Source organism: Piliocolobus tephrosceles, chromosome 21 (genome assembly GCF_002776525.5).
Source record: "Piliocolobus tephrosceles isolate RC106 chromosome 21, ASM277652v3, whole genome shotgun sequence".
Lineage (NCBI taxonomy): Eukaryota > Metazoa > Chordata > Mammalia > Primates > Cercopithecidae > Piliocolobus > Piliocolobus tephrosceles.
The window spans coordinates 3,774,974-3,796,492 of NC_045454.1; the positions used below are offsets into that span (position 1 = coordinate 3,774,974).

Sequence of the window (21,519 nt, forward strand, 5' to 3'; positions counted from 1 at the left end):
TTTTGAGACGGAGTCTCGCTCTGTCGCCTGGGCTGGAGTGCAGTGGCCGGGCTGGAGTGCAGTGGCCGGATCTCAGCTCACTGCAAGCTCCGCCTCCCGGATTTACGCCATTCTCCTGCCTCAGCCTCCCAAGTAGCTGGGACTACAGGCGCCCGCCACCTCGCCCGGCTAGTTTTTTGTATTTTTAGTAGAGACGGGGTTTCACCGTGTTAGCCAGGATGGTCTCGATCTCCTGACCTCATGATCCGCCCGCCTCGGCCTCCCAAAGTGCTGGGATTACAGGCTTGAGCCACCGCGCCCGGCTGTTTTCTGGTTCTTATGAATGTGCTTTCTTGCATGAGTAGTTGTTCAGCTGGTGTTCCTGTTAGGAGAAAATTGATGAAGGTTTCTCTTTGGCCTTCTTGCTCCACTCTGATTTTTCTTTTTCTAGATTTTTACATAAATTGAATGATACTACATGCAATCATCTGCATCTGGCTTTCACTGAGCTTAAGGCTTTTGAGATTCGTCCATATTATATATAGACATCTTTTTATATTGCTGGATAGTGTTCCACTTCATAGAGATGCTACAATCGATTGCTGCCATGGACATTATTGTGTATACCCAAAATTTATACGCTGAAATCCTAATCCCCTAGTACCTCGAAATGTGATGTATTTGGAGGTAGGACTTTAAAGAGGTAATTAAGTTGAAATCAGCCCATTAGGTTGGACCCTAATCTGACCAGTGCCCTTGTAAGAAATTAAGACACACAGACACCAGGAGTACACATGCATAGAGTGATGGCCTTGTGAAGAGACAAAGAGGGCAGCCATGTGCAAGCCAAGGAGAGTGGCCTCAGAGAGATCCAACACTGCCAGCATCTTAATCTTGGACTTTAGAATTCTTATAAAATTAATTTCTGTTGTTTCAGCCACCCAGTCTGTGGTATTTTGTTATGGCAGCCCTAGAAAATTAATACAATTACTCATTCACCTATGGATAGTCATTTGAGAATTTTTTTTAAATGTTCTAGTTATTGGTTAGATGTGAAGTTTCCACACCTTCTCCCCACAATGTCAAGGCACATTACCCTCCTGGTACATCATGTTCACCAACCAGGAAACTCCACCAAGCCTCTGCATCAAGAGTTCTAAGTTGGTAGGGAGGAATGAGGAGAGGGTATCTCATTTTGTAGCTGTGATTAAATCACAACCACATGGCTGACTTCAATCTCTAGTTCCTTTCCTCTCCCCAAAGGTCAATCTGGCTCAGAGTTTCAACCCTCTTATTACATGGTTGGTCTTTCTGATGAAGAGCCCCCATTCTGAACCTTTCTGGGAGTCTAAAATGAATCACTTCGTTAGTATAAAAAATACACTCCTCTCACTCAAAGAATTACAAGATTTTTGTAGCACTAAGCCTGGGACAAAGATCCAGATATATTTATTATTACACCACAGCTTGTATTTAATATAATAGATTCATAGATTTTCTATTGTTAAACTTTAAAATCCTAGCAAATCTCGATGCTGGGTGCGGTGGCTCACGCCTGTAATCCCAGCACTTTGGGGGCTGAGGCAGGCAGATGATGAGGTCAAGAGATCAAGACCATCCCAGCCAACATGGTAAAACCCTGTCTCTACTAAAAATACAAAAATTAGCTGGGTATGGTGGTGTGTACCTGTAATCCTGGCTACTCGGGACGCTGAGGCAGGAGAATTGCTTGAACCCAAGAGGCGGAGTTTGCAGTGAGCTGAGATAGCGCCACTGCCCTCCAGCCTGGCAACAGAGCGAGACTCCATCTCAATAAAAAAAAAAAAAAAATTCTAACAACTCTCTCTAGAATATGACTTATTCTTTCTCTCTAAGATATATATAGATACACAGATATAGATATATGTATTAAATATCTTTAGTAGAGGATTTTTCAGATCTCTTGAGTGAGCCTGGTCAGTTGGTATCTTTCAATGGATTTTTGTTTTCTGAGTTTCAACTTACTGAGAAAGGACTGTTGAAAACAATCACACATTATCCATTATATGTTTCAAGGTTATCTAGTATTATACTATGTTTCATTGCTCATGTCTGTAATATGTGATTTATGTTTTTTCTTTCTGATTAAATAAAGGAGACACCTTGAATAAATTATTAAAATTGACAGACCTTCCACTATATCAGAAAGAAAAAAACATGGGTTCATAGATTTTCTCAAAAAAGAAAAAACTAAATAAGGTTACTGTGAAAATTAATTCCGAGGCCCTAATACAAAGATGGAGAGCTCAGACAGAGCCCAAAAGTCATCCTGTGTTAAGGAGACATAGCTAAGAGTCTGGGTTTGCCAAGGTAGCTGGAGTCTATAGAGCAGAGTACACGAGAGAAAAAACTTCAGAGATATAGAGGGCCATCCCCAAGTATTCAGCTGAGTATAAGCTGTGTTTGCATATAGAAAAAGACCAGAGGATGGGTAAAGAACCACATGAGGTCGGGCGCGGTGGCTCAAGCCTGTAATCCCAGCACTTTGGGAGGCCGAGACAGGCGGATCACGAGGTCAGGAGATCGAAACCATCCTGGCTAACACGGTGAAACCCTGTCTCTACTGAAAAATATGAAAAACTAGCCAGGCGAGGTGGTGGGCACCTGTAGTCCCAGCTACTTGGGAGACTGAGGCAGAATAATGGCGTAAACCCAGGAGGCGGAGCTTGCAGTCAGCCAAGATCGTGCCACCGCACTCCAGGATGGGCGACAAAGCGAGACTCCGTATCAAAAAAAAAAAAGAAAAAAAGGGAACCACATGAAAGGATTATACGGGAAGCAATTCCCAAGGCTTATACAGAAAACATGATAGTTCTCATTCCAACCAGCTTGAGTAAAAAAACCTCATAATTCATGAAGCATTAGGTAGAGAATATAGGAAGGTTGTGTCTCAGTAATGGGAGAGGAATTTGTCTTAAAATGTATGCTGCAATAGTCTCATCGAGAAATGCTTAGAATCAAGACCTCCCAAAAGATCATATTGTTTCCAAGTAACTTAACCATGTAACAGAAAAAAATCAAGAATATCTGTAGAAATTAAAAAAAAAAAAATCAGTACCTAAAATTCAGTGTCCAATCAAAATTAAACCATGTTAACAGTATCAGACAAGGGAGGTTTCAGAGGAAAGAATATTACCAGAGATTAAGAGGATCACAATGATAAAGTGGTCAACACATCAAGTGGACATAAAATAGGAAATATTTATTCACCTAATAAAAAGATATCAAAATATGTGAAGCAAAATCTGACAGAACTGCAGAGAAGTAAATCCAATTTAATATTCAGAAATGTCAACAATCCTCTTAAAATAATTGCTAGGACCAAAACAAAACCACAGAATGTCAATAAAGATATAAAAAACTTAAATAACATTATCAACCATTTTTACCTGATCAACACTTGTAGAACCCCTTCATCAAATGAGAATACAGTATACATTTCAAGTGAACATGTAACTCATACCACGATAGCCCATATTCTGGGCCACAAAGCAAATCTCAATAAATGTAAATAATTCAAGTCTTTTTTTTTTTTTTTTTTTTGAGACGGAGTCTCGCTCTGTGGCCCAGGCTGGAGTGCAGTGGCCGGATCTCAGCTCACTGCAAGCTCCGCCTCCCGGGTTTACGCCATTCTCCTGCCTCAGCCTCCCAAGTAGCTGGGACTACAGGCGCCCGCCACCTCGCTCGGCTAGTTTTTTGTATTTTTTTAGTGGAGACGGGGTTTCACCGTGTTAGCCAGGATGGTCTCGATCTCCTGACCTCGTGATCCGCCCGTCTCGGCCTCCCAAAGTGCTGGGATTACAGGCTTGAGCCACCGCGCCCGGCCAATAATTCAAGTCTTAATGTACTCTGACCACAATGGAATTATTGCAGAAATTACCAGAAAGATAAGCAAAATCCCCAAATATTTAGAAATTAACATACATTTAAAAAGAGCCATGTGTCAAGAAGAATTTTTTAACTGGAAAACATCCTAAACTCAACTAAAATGAAACCACATTGGCCGGGCACAATGGCTCAAGCCTGTAATCCCAGCACTTTGGGAGGTCAAGGCAGGTGGATCACGAGGTCAGGAGATTGAGACCACCCTGGCTAACACAGTGAAACCCCGTCTCTACTAAAAATACAAAAAATTAGCCGGGCATGGTGGTAGGCGCCTGTAGTCCCAGCTACTTGGGAGGCTGAGGCAGGAGAATGGTGTGAACCTGGGAGGAGGAGCTTGCAGTGAGCCGAGATTGCGTCACTGCACTCCAACCTGGGTGAGAGAGCGAGACACTGTCCCCCCTACAAAAAAAAGAAAAAAAAAATGAAACCACATCAAGCTTGATGGGAGGTAATTAAAGCAGTTCTTAGATAGATTTTTAGCATGAACATTTTCCCCCCATATTAGGGGAAAAAAACCCAAAGGTTTGAAATGAAGGACCTCAGCTTCCATGTCAAATAGTAGCAAAAGAAATGAAATCCAATAAAAGCAGAAGGCATTAGTAAAAGTCAAAATGGAAAAAAAAAAAATCCCAAAATATCAGAAAACAGAAAATTCAATAATACCAAGTACTTTAAAGATCAATAAAACTGTAAAATTGATAAATCTCTACCCAAACCAATCAAGGTTAAAAGAAAAATACAGACATTACCAGTATCAGGAATAGAAGAGGTGGCACCACTACAAATTCTACAAGTACGAAAATAATATTTTGAAAAATTTGAGTACTTAAATGAAACAAACTCCGTGAAAGACACAAACCATCAAAGCTCACTCTAGAGATGGATGGATGGAGAGACAGATGGACAGACAGACAGATGTATATATAACTAGTATAGCCCTCCATCTACCATGGAAATCAAACTTGTAGTTAGATGCTGTCCTACAAAACACACTTCAGGCCCAGAGAGACAGAGACAACACACACACACAGATAGACGGATGTATATATAACTTGTACAGCCCTCTGTCTACCACGGAAGTCAAACTTGTAGTTAGAAACTTTCCTACAAAATAAACTCGAGGCCCAGACAGCTTCCTTGGTGAATTCTACCAAACATTTAAGGAAGAAATAATACCAATTATTCACAAACTCTTCCAGAGAGTTGAAGAGCAGGAATACTTCCCAACTTACTCTATAAAAAGCTGGCATTATGCTGATACCAAAGCCAAACCTGGGCAAGATATAAAATTAGAAAGAAAAAAAAGCAAGCAAGTAAGCAGGAAAGAAAATTAGAGACAAATATCACTCATGAGCATTGGTGCAAAACTTGTTACAAAAAAAAAAAAAGCAAATCAAATTCAACAATACACTCAATGCCTAATACATCAGGACCAAATGGGAATTATTCCAGAAATGCAAGGTTGGCTTAATATTTAAAAAAATTAGTCAATGTAATTCACATTAAACAACTAAGACAGAAAAAGAAAAAAAACCACTAGGATTATGGTCATCAGAGTCTAAGAAAATGCCCTACAAATCCCTATTTTCACCTTTGTGCAGTTAGTTCTCTTCCACTTTTAACCAGGATTAGCTAGGGTTACTTATGAAACATAGCAGAAATAATGGCTCATCACTTTCAGTTTAAGGTAATGACAGATACTGTGGCTTTGTTCTTGTGTGAGTTCTCTCCTGCATCACTTGCTTTGGAACTACTTCTCTACAGTGGAATACTCTTAGCAAAGTACAAATGAAAAGAAATGAACTATGAAACACAGACCACCACCATGAACCATAATTTCAGTTTAAGAAGCCAAAAACATTAGAATACATATTAAATTACTGTATCTATGTAGGAAATACAAACCAATCTACAGTGACAAAAGATCAATGGTTGCCTGGGGATGGGTGAAAGAAAGGGAGAAAATATAAAAGGAATCAGGAAACTTTTGGTTTGAGAAGTGCCAACACGTGTCAAAACATATCAAATGGTACACTATAAATACGTGCAGTTTATTGCAAAAATGTTTACACTGACTTCTGGACAGTAACCTTAGCCATAAGAGACACAGGTATGGGAGTATTTCTGTAAACCCTCATAATGGAGCCAAAGTAATGGAAACACATGTGGATGCACCTTTAGAAGGGTCATATTCCCTATAGTTTGCTGCAGTTTTCTCATTCCCTTATTAATCTGGGTCTCTGCACCAACTATGATTCCTACCTGGGCCTTCTGGAGGACAGCCAGCATCAACTGCTTACTGAATAAGACTTCAGAGATCTTGACATGTCCCATGAGTTCAAATTCTCCTCAAGAAGCCTTGGGAATACGAAGTATCCTCTGGGAACAAGGGACCTAATTCATGTTGCTCCCAGATGCACTAGAGATTATTACAACAAATGCCCACTGCTTAGGGTGACCTCAGTTACACAAAAAATCTCAACATATAGACCAAAAGATTAGGGCTGCAAAGACTAGCATTCTTGCCTAGGAGAGCTTAAGCAGTCAAGTAACTTAGCTTGACACTAGAATAAGAGCTAGTCTTTGCCATTCTACTATCACCTCAGAGATACAGTTGGAGCTCTCACAAAAGCTGTTCATCCCTTCATACTGGCTTAGTCCAATTCTGTTCTCAACCCAACCCACAAAGCGAACAGAATCCCCAAGATTTAAGATAGTCTAAAAAATTAAGGCATTTGTTGCAAAACCAGAATATGAGGCAGCCAATTTCAGTTTAGGTGTCTTGGAGGCTGGAAAAATCCATCACAAGTGCCATGTGAGATCAACTATATTCATGAAGGGAAACCCCTGCCAGTGGTCAGAACAAAGCTCCCATCCTTCTGGCTAAAACTGGGTCATGCTCATGCTTAAACCAGTTGTGGGGCAGAAAAAAGTGAGAATCTTTCATGGCCTCAGGCTACTGATGATTCCCTCCAGGAAAGGGAGAAGTAGAGGTCTTTTGAAGCACATTGGGGTTACTTTTGCACAATGCAGGACTCTTCCAGCACAAAGACAGATGGCTTCTATCAGAGGCACTGCCTTGACAACATTCCAGGAAGGGTCTAGAAAATTCAGCATACCTCCAGAAGGCTTCCCATGTAGCTGGCACTCAGAAGAACCTCCCCAGGGTGAGTGTTTGAGTGTATCAAGTTCTACTTCTGGCTGTTGGCTACACATAAAGGCTACTCTTGGAGCTTCTCTCTGGTGTCAGTTACTATGTTGAACAAGGAAATGGAATTATCTATCTCCCATCCTTTTTTTTTTTTTTTTTTTTTTGAGACGGAGTCTCGCTCTGTCACCCAGGCTGGAGTGCAGTGGCCGGATCTCAGCTCACTGCAAGCTCCGCCTCCCGGGTTTACGCCATTCTCCTGCCTCAGCCTCCGGAGTAGCTGGGAATATAGGCGCCCGCCACCTCGCCCAGCTAGTTTTTTGTATTTTTTAGTAGACGGGGTTTCACCGTGTTAGCCAGGATGGTCTCGATCTCCTGACCTCGTGATTCGCCCGTCTCGGCCTCCCAAAGTGCTGGGATTACAGGCTTGAGCCACCGCGCCCGGCCTATCTCCCATCCTAAGACCTTTCTCCACTGTGAATTTTCCAGTGGCGGATGAGGGAAGCCCTCTGCCTGAAGGCCTTCCCACATTCACTGCACTTATATGGCCTTTCTCCAGTGTGAATTCTATGATGCTGAACAAGTACATGTTTGTGGCTAAAGGCTTTTCCACACTCACTGCACACATAAGGCTTTTCACCATTATGAACTCTTTGATGTGCAATAAGGTCAGAGCTTTGGCTAAAGAACTTCCCACATGCAATGCACTCATAAGGCCTTGCTCCAGTATGAACACTCCAATGTTTAATGAGTCTGTATTTGTGACCAAAGTATTTTCCACATTCACTGCACTCATACGGCCTGTCTCCAGTGTGGATACTCTCATGCTGAACAAGTGTAGATTTGTGGCTATAGGCTTTCCCACATTCACTGCACTTGTAAGGCCTTGCTCCAGTGTGTACTCTTTGATGTACAATAAGGTTAGAACTGTGATTAAAAACTTTCCCACATATGCCACACTCATAAGGCATTTCTCCAGTGTGGATTCTCTGGTGCTGAGCAAGTATGGGTTTGCGGCTAAAGGTTTTCCCACATTCACCACACTCATAAGGCCTTTCTCCAGTGTGGACTCTCTGGTGTTGAACGAGTGAGTCTTTGCGGCTGAAGGTTTTCCCACATTCGCTGCATTTGTAATGCCTTTTTCCACAGTGAGAGGCCTCCTCGCACTTGGTGTTGCTGTGTGGCTTCCACTCATTGTGAGGGGCATGGTGCTGGAAAATGCTTGAGCTGGCTAGGAAGTCCTTACAAGCCTCCCCTGTCACAAAAGACATCTCTGATGATTGGACAGTGCAGTTGTTCACAAGAAAGGCCCTGCTCTTATCCCTTCTAAAGGGTTTCTCTCCACTGTGCTGCTTCTGGTGCTGGTGAAGGTTTGCACTGAACCAGAACTGTTTCCCACACAGCACACACATGTACGGTTTCTGCCCTGGGTGTGTTTCCTGGTGCTCAGCCAAGTGCAAAACGTCTTTTAAGACCAGGCCACATGTCCCACAGGGGTAAGCCTTCTGAGTAGAAGGACCTCCCTTGGGAATCCTGATCTGTGACATTCCTATAGAAAAGCTCTGCTCAAAAGGTATCTCTTCATCCTCCATTCCATGCCAACAGCCTGAAAGCAGAGAAATGCTGGTGAAGTACAAATTGACACAGGTGGAAGACAGGAAGCCTCACTACAAATATGCGTCTAACACCACTAAGACCAAAGTCATAGGACTGTTGTTAGGACAAGGGTCCAAACTCAAGTTCAGCAAATGTGTACTATACAGTAGTTGGCATTAAATGTCATAGAATGGAGAAGGCCTCAACTGGGAGAGGACAAAGATGTGGGGTACAGCACGAAAAAGAGGCAGGTCTCAAAGTCATTCACACTCAGATTTTCTTGGCTGCTGGGGACAGGTGAGAGTGGTGCAGAAGGTTATGGTCCACACCAAAGAAAATCAAATTCCTACTCAGTAGTTGGTGTTTAAGGACTATTTGGGCTACACATCTCATGAAACACTAAGTACAGGCCAATGTTGGAAGGCACTGGAGAACAAGCCATGGAGAGTAACAGGTGAGACATGGAGGCAGTGGTATGGAACATCCAGAGGCCAAAGGCCAGAGTATAAAAGGCAAGTGTATAAATGAGAAAGTAGATAAAAATGAAGTACGGCCCAGTGGCCTTAGCACTAATACAACTGTAGACACAAAGAGGCTATGGAACAATATGAACCCAGCCCTGACATCACACTTTTCCCCAGTTCCCACTCACCAGGGCCACTCCCACCTGGAGTCTCTGTGGCAACAGGTAGGGTCATGTCCACCCAGTCAGGTATCCAGGGCTCACTACCCATCACTAGTGAGGCAACTATGTGGGACATGAAAGATGTATATCCTAACGGAAAGATATAACAGCACTGGTCTGGGTAACCTAAATAGAAAACTAAACATTATTAAAATAATCTCAGAGTAGGGTCTTGCAGGAATAGCGCAGTGGTCCTAGCAAGTAGTGACCATAATGGTCCCTACAATTCCTGGCATAGGCAGGCCACAGGAAATCTCAGCTAAAGGAAGAGCGCAGACTCCCTGGCACAGAGGTGTCATGGATACAGACAGAGGAATTCAGACAGGGAAAGGACAAGATGGATATGACCCACTGGGCTGACAATACAATGCATAACTCCTGAATCCATCCCTGCAAGGCTCTGAGACAGCAAGTGCTGGGAATGCTCAGAAGGAGGAGGTAGGCGTGCACACAGCCCAAGCCCAGCACTCACAGAACCTACTCCAGGAACTAAGAAATGAGGCAGTGTCCATGGCTCTGATGTAGGAAGGACAAGGATGCCCTGAAAAAAAGGGGAAGGGCAGGGCCCAGTCCAAGTCACTGGGGTGGATGTGACGGCCTTACCCAGAGAGGCCATAAGTGCAAAGTTCTCCAGCATCACATCACGGTACAGGAGCCTCTGAGCCTCATCAAGGAGCACCCACTCCTCCTGGGAGAAGTACACGAACACGTCCTCAAAGTTCACCTGCCCCTGCCACAATTGGGAGAGCCAAGTCCATGAGCAGCATCTCTCCCAAGAACCCCCATCCATGCCCCCACACATCTCCCTCCTGTATACCCTCCTACCTAACTTCTCAAGAAATATCAGGACCAGGTGTCATTGGTGTCTTCTCTCTCTTCATGGTCCCAATGATCACTCTGTCTACCCACAGCAACCACAGGCAGGTGAAGAAGTTGTCACCCTCTAAGCTCTGTGCCTAGCATACAGGGCCTCACCCTTCTGTAAGCAAACTCCTCTGGGGTCACTAACATCATGCTTACCAGACAACCAAAGATGGGCTTGCCTTTCTCCTTTAAGCCAGAGGTCATCAGTCTACACTTCTTTCCATATGTACATCACTCTTTGGATCACAGTTCTCTCACAACTCTGGCTCTCCACCATCATTTTCCTGGCTCACTAAATGCACTACCACTGTGAAATGAATATTCTCTTTTCACTCCCAGTCTACATAATTCATCACCTGTAAGCCATTTCAGGATGATTCCCGCCCCCTTGCTCTTGGTTCCCACCAAACATGACAGAGACCTGCAATTTCTTGAAAACTCCCATCTCAGTCTCACCTCCAAGTATTTGCACAGGCTGGTTCCTGTGCCTGGAACAACGTTCCAACCTTATTCCAATGGTTGGCAGAAATGGAAACCCCTCCATAAAACCCCTGGCCCAGAGTCAGGACCCTGGGCTTGGGGCTTCTCCAGAGTCCTCAGACCCAAGAAACTGGAGAGTAGCAGGAGAGAGTTCTATATAACACCACAATGCTGGACAGCGTGTTGGGTGGGGGTGGGATCGGTGAGAGCATGGACTTCTCCCCTCACCTGTATAGGGTCCATAATTACTTCTGAGTTCATGGGAACCTGTGGGGAAGAGGGAGACTGTGAGAGCCAAGCAATCTGGAGGGAACCCCAACGGCTCAACCCCATCCCATATTCCTACCCTGTTACAATGTGCCTGGGAGTTGAATGTCTGCCCTCTGTGCCTCCGTCTTTAAGGATGCCTCTTAACTGTGTTATCTCGGAACAGTGCTCATTATCTGCCCCCATGGCCAACAAGAGTCTGCCCTCCAAGAGCAGTCCATGGAATACTTTTTAAACCCTCGAATTCTGGCTCTCCTCTGTTCAGAACCTTCCATGGCTCCCATCACCCTCTGAACAGAGACCCAGCTGCTCAGGATGATATTCCAGGTGTGATCACTTATAAAGCACTCTGATCCTTTCAGACACCAAAGGCCCAGTTTTCCCCAATGCTCCAGCTGTGAACCATCTCTGACCCTTTGCATACACTGGTCTCTCTGCCTGGAACGTCCTTCAACTCCTGCTGTCAAAATGGGTCCCAAACACGAGCGCCCCCAGTGTTCTAGATTCAGGGGCCTGAGCTGCAGTAACCCGAGGAGCGGTTCATTCGAAGCTTTAGGAGTCAGAGATGGGGGTCAGCGCGCAGACTCGCAGACGCAGCACCCACCTGTGCCGGGCCCATCGGCTCAGCCGCCGCCATCAGGCCTGTGGACTACCGAAGGGTGGCGACAAGTGCAGGAACCTGGGATCAGCCGTCCAGGGCCCAGCCCAGCGGTCAGGTCACTCGGGCAGCGCCACTGTCGAGTCTCAGGCCCACCTCCCTTTAGAGAAGAAGACACTCTCTCACGTTTTCCCTTTTCTGTCACCTCAGGTCTGACATTGCGTTCCGGAGACTAAACCAGTGGATTAATGGAAAAGCAAACAAAATGTCCACCCGAGGATGGTAGAGGAAGTCCCGCCCTGACGTTGTCCTCACCAACGGAAACGCCTATTTCCTGGGCTTTCATTGGCCCAGAGCCGCCACGTTTTCTGGGTAATGTAGTTCCCACGGCACCAATACTAGTAAGCGGCGTCTCGCGTCACTTCCAGGTCAAAAGCCCAGAAAAGACCGCCAGGGGAACGTGGAAATGGTGTCCCTCGTCTCCAAGGCCCAGACGGAGCTTAGCATCCTCTTGAAGGAGCCATATCTGTATTTCTGGTGAACGTAGTCTGTGACATCAAAGAAATGTTTAGAGACATGATTTCAGGCTTCCTTATGCAGAGAATGCTCATCAAAAAATAAAATGGACACACCATATACTAACGTCACCCAGATTTCTAGAGCTAGAAGTTAACAAATATTGTTTTCAAATGCTTGTAGCCTGAAGCTCCAGAGTTAGTTTGGCGAGCCTCAGCATTTTCTGTCAGGCACAAGAAAGAAAAGACTCCAGACACCACCACGATGTGGAATATGGAGTGGGGATGTTAGGTGGCCTTGAAGTAAGTGAATAATGCTTCTGTCTCTGGTTACCTTAGGGAATATTTCTTCTGCTTATACAGCAGTGATTGTGTCAAACCCAACAAGTAATACTCTTGTTCAAGATAGTATGTCATACTCCATATACAGAGATGTATTCAATATTTTAAGTGTTTTACAAGTATCTGAAAAGACAGAATTCATCAAATGTCATATGGCAATGAAAAAGGCAACAAGAACACTTTCTGTAAAGAAGAAATAACCACCAAACTAGATTTCTATACACAACACAATGTCTTTTATGAAAGTGTGATATAAAACTATTTGAAACCAAAAACAATAAATGTAATGAAATACATTTACACAGAAAATAATTTTTAAAATAATACTCAAGGTCAAAGAAGGTTGATCCCAGGTGAAAAGTCTGCAATGAGAGAAGAAATGAAGATGAAAAGAAGTGCATCTTTTGATTAAAATAACAGCTTATTACAGTGTAAAACATGAGTAGATCTACTTATAGAGTTAGAATGATGGAATTCCCATGTGTAACCTCAAATACCTATAAATTGAAAGGAGACCTGTTGCTCAAAGTTTTAAATCTTTTATATTTCCAAGTGGAAAGTAAATGTATTTACAATCCTGTATGGCACTCTAATGTGTTAAACGTTAGTAATTTTTAGCTTTAATACAATAAATAGAGTCAGCATATATACTTTTCAAACTAAAAGAGGAAAAGTGTGGAATATAAATAATCAATAGAAAGGTAAAATGATAGTAAAATAAACGGAAAAGTGAGACAAAGAAAAGCACAATGTAGGATATATGTAAACTGTCAACCTAAATAACAGAGATTCTTCAAAGATGTTGAGTTCCTTCAGGAAAGCACAGGGGATATGCAAACCCAGAACATGCAGGCTAGGGGGACTATAGTCATATCCAGAGAGCTTGAAACAAGGAGAATCTTTCAAAGGCAAAAGGGAAAAGTACACATAATTTGTTTTGAGACAAAAAGAACATTGATCACAGATGTTTATGGCAGAAGTTAACACCAGTTCATTAGTGGAGACAATTTGTCAGGCAAGTGTTCTACTACATCTAGAGCTGTCCTTGTAGCTCCTGTGGCAAGCTGCGGTTTGAGAAGTTCTTGTCAAAAGTTTTTTTAATGGGAATATGTGCATTAGGAGCCCTCAGAGACTTGGCAATAGCTCTTATCTTAAGAGTGTGTGTTTTAGTGCCCTGTTTTTTCAGCCTCCTGGCTTTATTTATTTTTTTCACACAAGTTACTCATTTTGATTTTGACGACTTTCACAAAACCTAAATGACTATGCAATAAATACTCAAATAAGCAGTTAGTAATTTTTGATGGACCAAAACACACTTCATGAGGTATTCTCTTTTCTTCAGTGAATTTACACAGAATTTGAATTGTGATTGAAAGCACAACTAACATTCCCAGACTCTCTACTCTGTCAGTAAGAAAAGAATCATGCTGTAGTTAGGAATGTCCAGAATTTGCTTTAGAGAAACCAAGACCTATGCTTGAAGGTTACCAGGCCCTTAACTCACCCAGTTGGGCTGAGATGTCATCAGGGAACTACACACTATCAACATCTTCTGGTTAGTCATAAAGGGGTTGGATAAGGATAACAATAATTTACATTTAATAATGTCCATATCCTAGACATTTTATCAGACCTTTTATAAACACTGTGCACTTTTGCCCTGTAAAGTGGATTTGTCACCTAGATTAGTATGAGGAAACTGAGACTATAATTTGTCTTCAGTTGTGGCCGTTAAGTGATAGTTGGGAATGGAGTCCAAGGAGCCATGGAGCCATGACTAATTGCCTAACAAGGCCTCCTACCCTAGGTCATCTATCTGGGTGGGTTCAGAGCCCTTTCTATGTTAGACAAACAAGGCTATGAAAAATTCAATGTCCCAGGCAGCTGACATGAGGACAAGAATGTGTCTTGCCTTTTCTTTGCCACAGAAACATGAACTTTCAGCTTCATTTATTCCCTAAATGTGGGTTCCTTGGATGCCAATCAAGAATCAAAACAGGAAAAGTCCTGCTGGCCCACAAATACAGAGGGTTTGATAGGTGAAATGGTATTGCCTGAGCTTCACGATACCATCCCAACCACCCACATATCCTGTTACCTCTGCCTCCTAATATGTCCCAGGTCATCTTCTTCTCAACACCTCCAATTTCACGCCCTTGGGCCAATCTGCCAACATTCCTGAACTACACAACACCTTCTGCCTTGTATCCTACATCAGTTTTTTCTCTACTTCAGTTCGTTCTCCACATACCACGTAGAAGATGACTTCAACACAAATCAGGTTCTATTTGGGAGAATCAGAAGCATGTTGGTGGCTAGAGGGGGAAGGGCTTCCCTCCAAACTTTAGTGTTATAACATGGTTTAGGGTTATAACATGTCCTGCATTTTCAGTGGTCCCACCAGGAATTTCTGTGTTGTCTTGTTTGTCAGACTTATTGCTACTGTCCAGCTCCTAGGATTTCTTCCTCAGCAGAGGACTCCTGTAATGCCCCTGACTCAATTCATGTTCTCTTTCTCCTCTCTCCTTTACAGCAAGAACTAAAATCATTTCTTTGCAAACCAAGGCCAGCGAACAGGAGATTCACAACTACGTTATCGATTTGGCGCTGCCCTTCACACTTCATGGAACATGGAAGCTCAGTGAGGGTCTGCGTCCACTGCCCAGCAGAGAGAGCACAGCCATGTGCCATTTATGTGAGAGTGCAATCTTGGTACATTTAGAGTAACTGTGTAATCCAATATGCAAATGGACGGTGTTCAATTAGGAATTCTCAAAATTTTTCAAAAAACAATTCTCAAATAAAAATCTAATGTAATTCCTATTCCATTAAAGTCAATGATTTTGTTTTCCTATGCTTTGAAACTAGAATATCCTTGTTGTCTCAATCCCAAGATGGAAGCCAAGCTAAAAATCAAAAGGAGCAGGACTTGACCGAAGCCCTAAGGCTCAATGAAGAATAGGCCATTGCACATTGCGCAGTCTTTTTAAAAAACAATAATTGTGCTGCTATCCACACATCCTTGTGAGTCATTTCTCATCAGACATATATTCTAAGCCATATGCAATACATACAGCTGTAAATTATGGTAATCATCCTGACAGAATTCTAATGAAGGAGGTGGATGAGCATTTACCAGAATCAAATGAATGCAAACTGAAAAATAGGCAAAACTATGTCAGATGATGCAATGTAAAAAATCAGAAATGCCACAAATTAGACCTCCTTGGTGGGTGAATGACTTACAGCAGGGGTTACAGAAATGCTGGTATGGCCGGGTGCAGTGACTCACACCTGTAATCCCAGTACTTTGAGAGGCCTGGGCAGGCAGATCATGAGGTCAGGAGATGGAGACCATCCTGGGCAACATGGTGAAACCCTGTCTCTACTAAAAATACAAAAAATTAGCTGGGCATAGTGGTGCACACCTGTAGTCCCAGCTACTCAGGAGGCTGAGGCAGGGGAATCGCTTGAACCCAGGAGGCAGAGGTTGCAGTGAGCCGAGACTGCACCACTGCACTCCAGCCTGGTGACAGAGTGAGACTCTGTCTCAAAAAAGAAAAACAAAGAAAAGAAAAAAAAAATGCTGGTATACTGACACTGTTCTTTTTTGATTGCTACACTGGTTTTAAAGATGTGTTGATTTTGGGAATATTCATTGAGCTGTACAACTACATGTTACTTTTTGTGAATGTCATTTGTAAACTAAAACTAAGCACTAAGTTCGTGCTAACAAACCTGAAGTGCCTATTCAATATTGTTATGCAGGCTGGGTGTGGTGGCTTATGCCTGTAATCCCAGAACTTTGGAAGGCCTAGGCAGATAGATGGCTTGAGCTCAGGAGTTCGAGACTAGCCTGGGCAACATGGCAAAACCTGTCTCCACAAAAAAAAAAAAAAGTAAAACTAGCCAGCCATGGTGGCTTGCACCTGTGGTCCTAGCTACTTGGGAGGCTGAGGTGGGAGGATTCCTTGATCCTGGGAGGTGGAGATTGTGGTGAGCTAAGATGGTACCGCTGCACTCCAGCCTGGGCAACAGAAGGAGACCCTATCTCCAATATATATGTATGTGTGTGTGTGTGTGTGTGTGTGTGTGTAATTCTCCAATGTAGAATAAATATACTATTCTCCAATGTGGAATAATAATTAATAATACTAATAATTCTTGGGCATTTACCTAATTGAAATAATAATTCTTGGGTATTTACCTGATTGAAATGAAAAACTATCTTTAACAAAAATTCTTCCAGTGATCTGGTAGAAATGTAAGAAAAAAATTCTTTAATCCCAAGGCAAATATACAGTGGTTTTATTATTAATGTACAGTTCTGACAAACACATTCTTTTTTTTTTTTTTTTTGAGACGGAGTCTCGCTCTGTCGCCCAGGCTGGAGTGCAGTGGCCAGATCTCAGCTCACTGCAAGCTCCACCTCCCGGGTTCATGCCATTCTCCTGCCTCAGCCTCCCGAGTAGCTGGGACTACAGGCACCCGCCACCTTGCCCGGCTAGTTTTTTGTATTTTTTAGTAGAGATGGGGTTTCACCGTGTTAACCAGGATGGTCTCGATCTCCTGACCTAGTGATCCGCCTGTCTCGGCCTCCCAAAGTGCTGGGATTACAGGCTTGAGCCACCGTGCGCGGCCAACAAACACATTCTTAACAGATGAGGTATATTAACTATGGTATATAAAGATGATGGAATACTACTCAGCAGTATAAAGTATTGCTACACAAAACAAGGGTAAATCACAAATGCATTACACTAAGTGAATGAAGCCAGACTGAAAAAGTTACATGCTGTTGGAGTCCATGTACATAACCCTAGAAACGTATGTTCCTAGAACTCCAAGAAGACAGAAATCACATCCACGATCCTGGGGCCAGGAGTAGGAGAACAAATTAACCTCAGAGTGGCATGAGAGAGGAGGAGAGAGCTGCAAACTGACCACTGAATGCACAATCATGTCCAGTTTCTCACATCACTGCTTTCCACATGCCCTGGCCCAGCCACTGTGTCCTCCTTCCTGTTGCTGCAACTCACCAAGTTTTCTCCCATCACATCTCTTTGGCACTTGATCTACCTTTTAACTGAATATTTTAAACTTGGTTCTTTCATAGCTGCCTAGCTGCCTCCTTCTCATTTTTTTTTTTTTTTTTTTTTTTTTTTTTTTGGTGTCAACTCAATTATCACCTTCAAGAAAGCCACCCACATCCAACTCATCTGAATGGGCACTGTCCTCAGCCTTCAGTTTAAACATTTCCAACTCTGTCCTCAACTGCCATTCCCTCACATTCTCCCGTTCATATCCCCCATTATTTTCACCACTACTTAGAACAACTTCTGGCATTTGTTATTTATGTTTGTCTGGTTTTTTTTTAATCATTCTAGGTTCAGTTTCCAGGTAGAATGTGGACTTGGCAAATTCTACAAAAACAGACCAATATTTTCAAGGCTTGACCTGGGAGGAGAGAATGGTGTATTTGGGTGGTATGTGCAGAGGAAAAGACTTTTTCTTAGTATTTTTCAGTCATTTTTTGGTGAGTCAGTGTTCAGCAGAGCAAGGACATTCAGGTAAGTCTCAAAGATGTAGTATCTATGGAAGAGTAGATTATTGTAGTGGTTACGAATAGCTGTACTCCTGAGTAGTTGGTGATCCTGGCTCCTTGGTTCCACTGGAGCTTCGAAGAGCTTATAATCACTAAGCCAACATCTGTTGGGATGGTGTCTTTGAACATAAGACTGTGTTTGGGCAATAACAGGACATAGGGTTGCTTACCTGCTGTGGAGCAGAACTGTTGTTCTGAAATATTAGGCTTCTTCCTCCTTGAGGAAACGGTTATATTTTCCCATCCTGTGGCTTCATCTCCCTCCCTACTTTTCCTTATAAGGATAGTTCAGATGGGTTAGTCTGGGCTCTCTAGCTGAGGTGACCAGACTGCAAGTGTCTAAGGACCAGGTAGCCATCTCCATGGAAGCTCAGAGTTTCCACAGCTGCTGAGTGGTGACTCCTTCCATTAAGCTCTAACTTTGGGGATGGCAGGAGATGTCATCAAAATTTGTTTAGTTGGTTACAGCCCTCAGCCTTCCCTCAGTCCCTGCAGCTACTCATGTGTTGAGGGTTGACTTGTGATTAGACCCTGAAGTGCATCTGCTTCTTATGCCATCTTGGGTAGGTTAGGCTTCCCAAACATGGAGGAATGTGCTTGCCAGCTCTGAAGGAGATATGGCCAAAGGTAGAGTCTTGGACTCAAACTGATGTTCCCACTCATTATAGACATGTAAATATTCCTAAAGGTTGTAAATAAAAATGGATTCCAGAAGTTAGAGAGAAAACATATAGTCCTGGCATATGTTGCTTTAAAAAAAAAAAAAAAGCTTCATGGTTTTTTTTTTTTTTAATGAATTCAATGAGATATAAGCAAATTTTTTTTTTTTTTTTTTTGAGACGGAGTCTCGCTCTGTCGCCTGGGCTGGAGTGCAGTGGCTGGATCTCAGCTCACTGCAAGTTCCGCCTCCCGGGTTTACGCCATTCTCCTGCCTCAGCCTCCCGAGTAGCTGGGACTACAGGCGCCAGCCACCTCGCCCGGCTAGTTTTTTGTATTTTTTTTTTAGTAGAGACGGGGTTTCACCGTGTTAGCCATGATGGTCTCGATCTCCTGACCTCGTGATCCGCCCGTCTCGGCCTCCCAAAGTGCTGGGATTACAGGCTTCAGCCACCGCGCCTGGCCCCAAATTTCTTAATAGATAATGATTTTACCTAAACTAAATGATTAAATAGTCTACTCGGTCCTCACCAATCATGTTATTTGCAATTCTACATATGAGCCTGCTTTAGTGGGTTGTCTCTTCCTGTGATAAAAATTAAAATGTCTACCTATACTCTTTATTTCAAAACTATCACACAATTCACTATAACTTTCAAAAGAGATATAGTTCTTTTTTTAATTAAAACCACATCTGTGAAACAACCAGTAGTGATAAAACATAGTTTCTTTCTTTTTTTAAAATTTATTTTTTTGAGACAGTCTTGCTCTGTCGCCCAGGCTGGAGTGCAGTGGCACAGTCTCAGCTCACTGCAACCTCTCCCTCCCAGGTTCAAGTGATTCTTCTGCCTCAGCCTCCCGAGTAGCTGGGATTGCAGTCACCTGCCCCCACGCCTGGCTAAAAAATATAGTTCCAAGGCATCCTCTTTTCACATCACCTCACATGCCTGATACACCCCATTGAGCTAACATTTGCATGACATTTTTGTTAATCATTTTCATAATCATTCTATAAATGTCTTTATCGTTTTACCACATACATATATTTTCCTAAATGATATACTGTTTCTTATCACCAGATTCTGAATTCTCTATACATTATACTGTATGAGTGACTAGATTCCATAATATGTTTTTTAGATTTGTCCACAAAGGTTTCTGTGATGATGGTCAATTTCCATAATCTATCAGATGATTAATCCAGAATCTATTCTTTTAATAGATGTTCTCAAGGAATTGAAACATTTATTCTTGTGCTTGGTTTCAGAAAGAGGAGATTATCTACACATTGTCCCACTCCTGTCATGGATTCAGCCCGTCTCACTCACCTCCTCCCCTCCCTTCCACATGCTACATAATGGTCTAACTGAAATAACTAATGCCACAGCTGCCAAGGGAGGGGTAAAGAACTTGTCTCTCTCTAGTCTACCATGTTCTCAATCCCATTGTTGACTCCCCTCCTCCTTTTCAGAGTCAATTAGTACTGAACACCCAGTTCCAGAAAGCTCCAAGAAGGAGGAAAGGCTTCGTTTCCTCTTGTTCTCATAAGTCACTCCAAGGCTGTGTTTAAGTTGATCATTATTCAGCCCACAGATGGAAGGGGCAGGAAAAGAAGTAGGGAAATTAGGTTGACACAAGGGAACTAGATTCAATGGGAATGGATGTAGTGGGACAACACATAATTAAGGGTTGACATAATTTTTTTTACCAATAGTTGTGTGTTGTAAACAACAGTCTAGCATTCTACCCACCTATGAGGAATTGGCTTTATATTTGGAAATGGAAGAGCAGTGGGAACATGGAACAGAAAAGGATGAAGGAGAGAAATTGAGGGGGAGTTGGTTTACGGGTTTGCCACCTGTTGTTGTGCCTGTACACCAATGTTGGGTCCTTGAGGAAGGAAAGAGCACAAATCCACATGGGGTGAAGGACGAAAGTAAATCCTTGGGCTCCCCTACTCTCTTATCACCTACCTCCAAAATTCAGAGCCTTTTCTTATTATCATACATCAGGCATTGCTTTGCTACCGTTAATTTTAATATTGGGTGTCCCTTTATCAAGGGAAATTTGGGAATGTATACGTGGCTCTGCCCAGAGAAACTTCTTTATTGTGGCTCTGAAGATCCTCTGAAAGTCCTTCAAAAGAAGGAAAGATTGGAGTATCAGTTGCAGGAAACTGAAATCCAGGCCCATCTCCAATAACAGCAGCTTCAGGATGAGTCCAAGAGAAGTTCTCAACCCTAATTTCTCCTCCATCTCCTATTCCGTTACCTCCATCTCCATCATCATCTCCATCTCCATCTCCATCATCATCTCCATCTCCATCATTATCTATCATCTCCAATCTCCATCTCCGAAATTATGCCCACTTCCTCCAAGTTTGGAGCCATGGGAACTACATCGTCCAAAAGGCGCCACGCCGGAAGACGGAGATCCTTGGCCAATGAAAAGAGGCCTGCCCGAGCGTGCGACGCGCAATGGGCGGGATTTCCGGTGTCTCCCTTTGGCTTTCACGTTCGCGGCTCTCAGGTGAACTGAGGCTGCGGGAAGCTGGTAGTGAGTGGGTTGAGGCGACCAGCGCTGGAAGGGGCGGTGGCTCCGCGTTCTGGTCTCGCCGCTCAGAGGCGAGTCTGAGGCTCGGTGGCGGCGCCCACGGTGGCGCGGGCCCTCTCCTCGGTCGTTGTCGCCCCGCCCGCTCTACCCACAGGCTCGGATGGCGGCGGCCGCGCTCAGCGACCCCGCTCAGGTGAGCGCCGCGTCCTCCCGGCCTCCCCCGAATCCTAAAGCCCTGTGAGGGCCGCCTGCTCAGGTCCCCGGGTGCAGAACTGTGGGGCGTTCGTGGGCGGGGTCCCTTTTCTG

At 43.4% G+C, this 21,519-nt stretch overlaps 3 protein-coding genes across 7 annotated transcripts in view; 2 read left to right on the forward strand and 1 right to left on the reverse strand.

Moving 5' to 3' along the window:
* ZNF772 (zinc finger protein 772) overlaps positions 1–11,839 on the reverse strand; it is a 23,281-nt gene extending 11,442 nt beyond the window's left edge. The window contains exons 1-5 of one of the 5 annotated variants that reach the window (XM_023184287.1): positions 11,548–11,839; positions 10,905–10,943; positions 9,936–10,062; positions 9,300–9,422; positions 7,380–8,657 (exon numbers count right to left, since the gene is read on the reverse strand). In XM_023184287.1, coding sequence (XP_023040055.1) covers positions 7,510–8,657; positions 9,300–9,422; positions 9,936–10,062; positions 10,905–10,943; positions 11,548–11,580 — 1,470 coding nt within the window. In that variant the 5' untranslated portion in view covers positions 11,581–11,839 and the 3' untranslated portion in view covers positions 7,380–7,509. Of the gene's footprint in view, positions 1–7,379; positions 8,658–9,299; positions 9,459–9,935; positions 10,063–10,652; positions 10,944–11,547 lie in introns of those variants that run through there. The other 4 variants (XM_023184285.1, XM_023184289.1, XM_023184288.1 and 1 more) reach the window with 4 other exon arrangements.
* Positions 1–15,221, forward strand: part of LOC111521190 (zinc finger protein 749) — a 33,179-nt gene extending 17,958 nt beyond the window's left edge. The window contains exons 3-4 of the transcript XR_004228651.1: positions 11,752–11,913; positions 14,932–15,221. The gene's annotated coding sequence lies outside the window, so the exon portion shown is untranslated. The remainder of the gene's footprint in view (positions 1–11,751; positions 11,914–14,931) is intronic.
* A 5,800-nt stretch (positions 15,222–21,021) lies between these two features.
* LOC111532176 (zinc finger protein 773) overlaps positions 21,022–21,519 on the forward strand; it is a 2,675-nt gene continuing 2,177 nt past the window's right edge. The window contains 2 exon segments of the mRNA XM_026457578.1: positions 21,022–21,189; positions 21,368–21,406. Coding sequence (XP_026313363.1) covers positions 21,022–21,189; positions 21,368–21,406 — 207 coding nt within the window.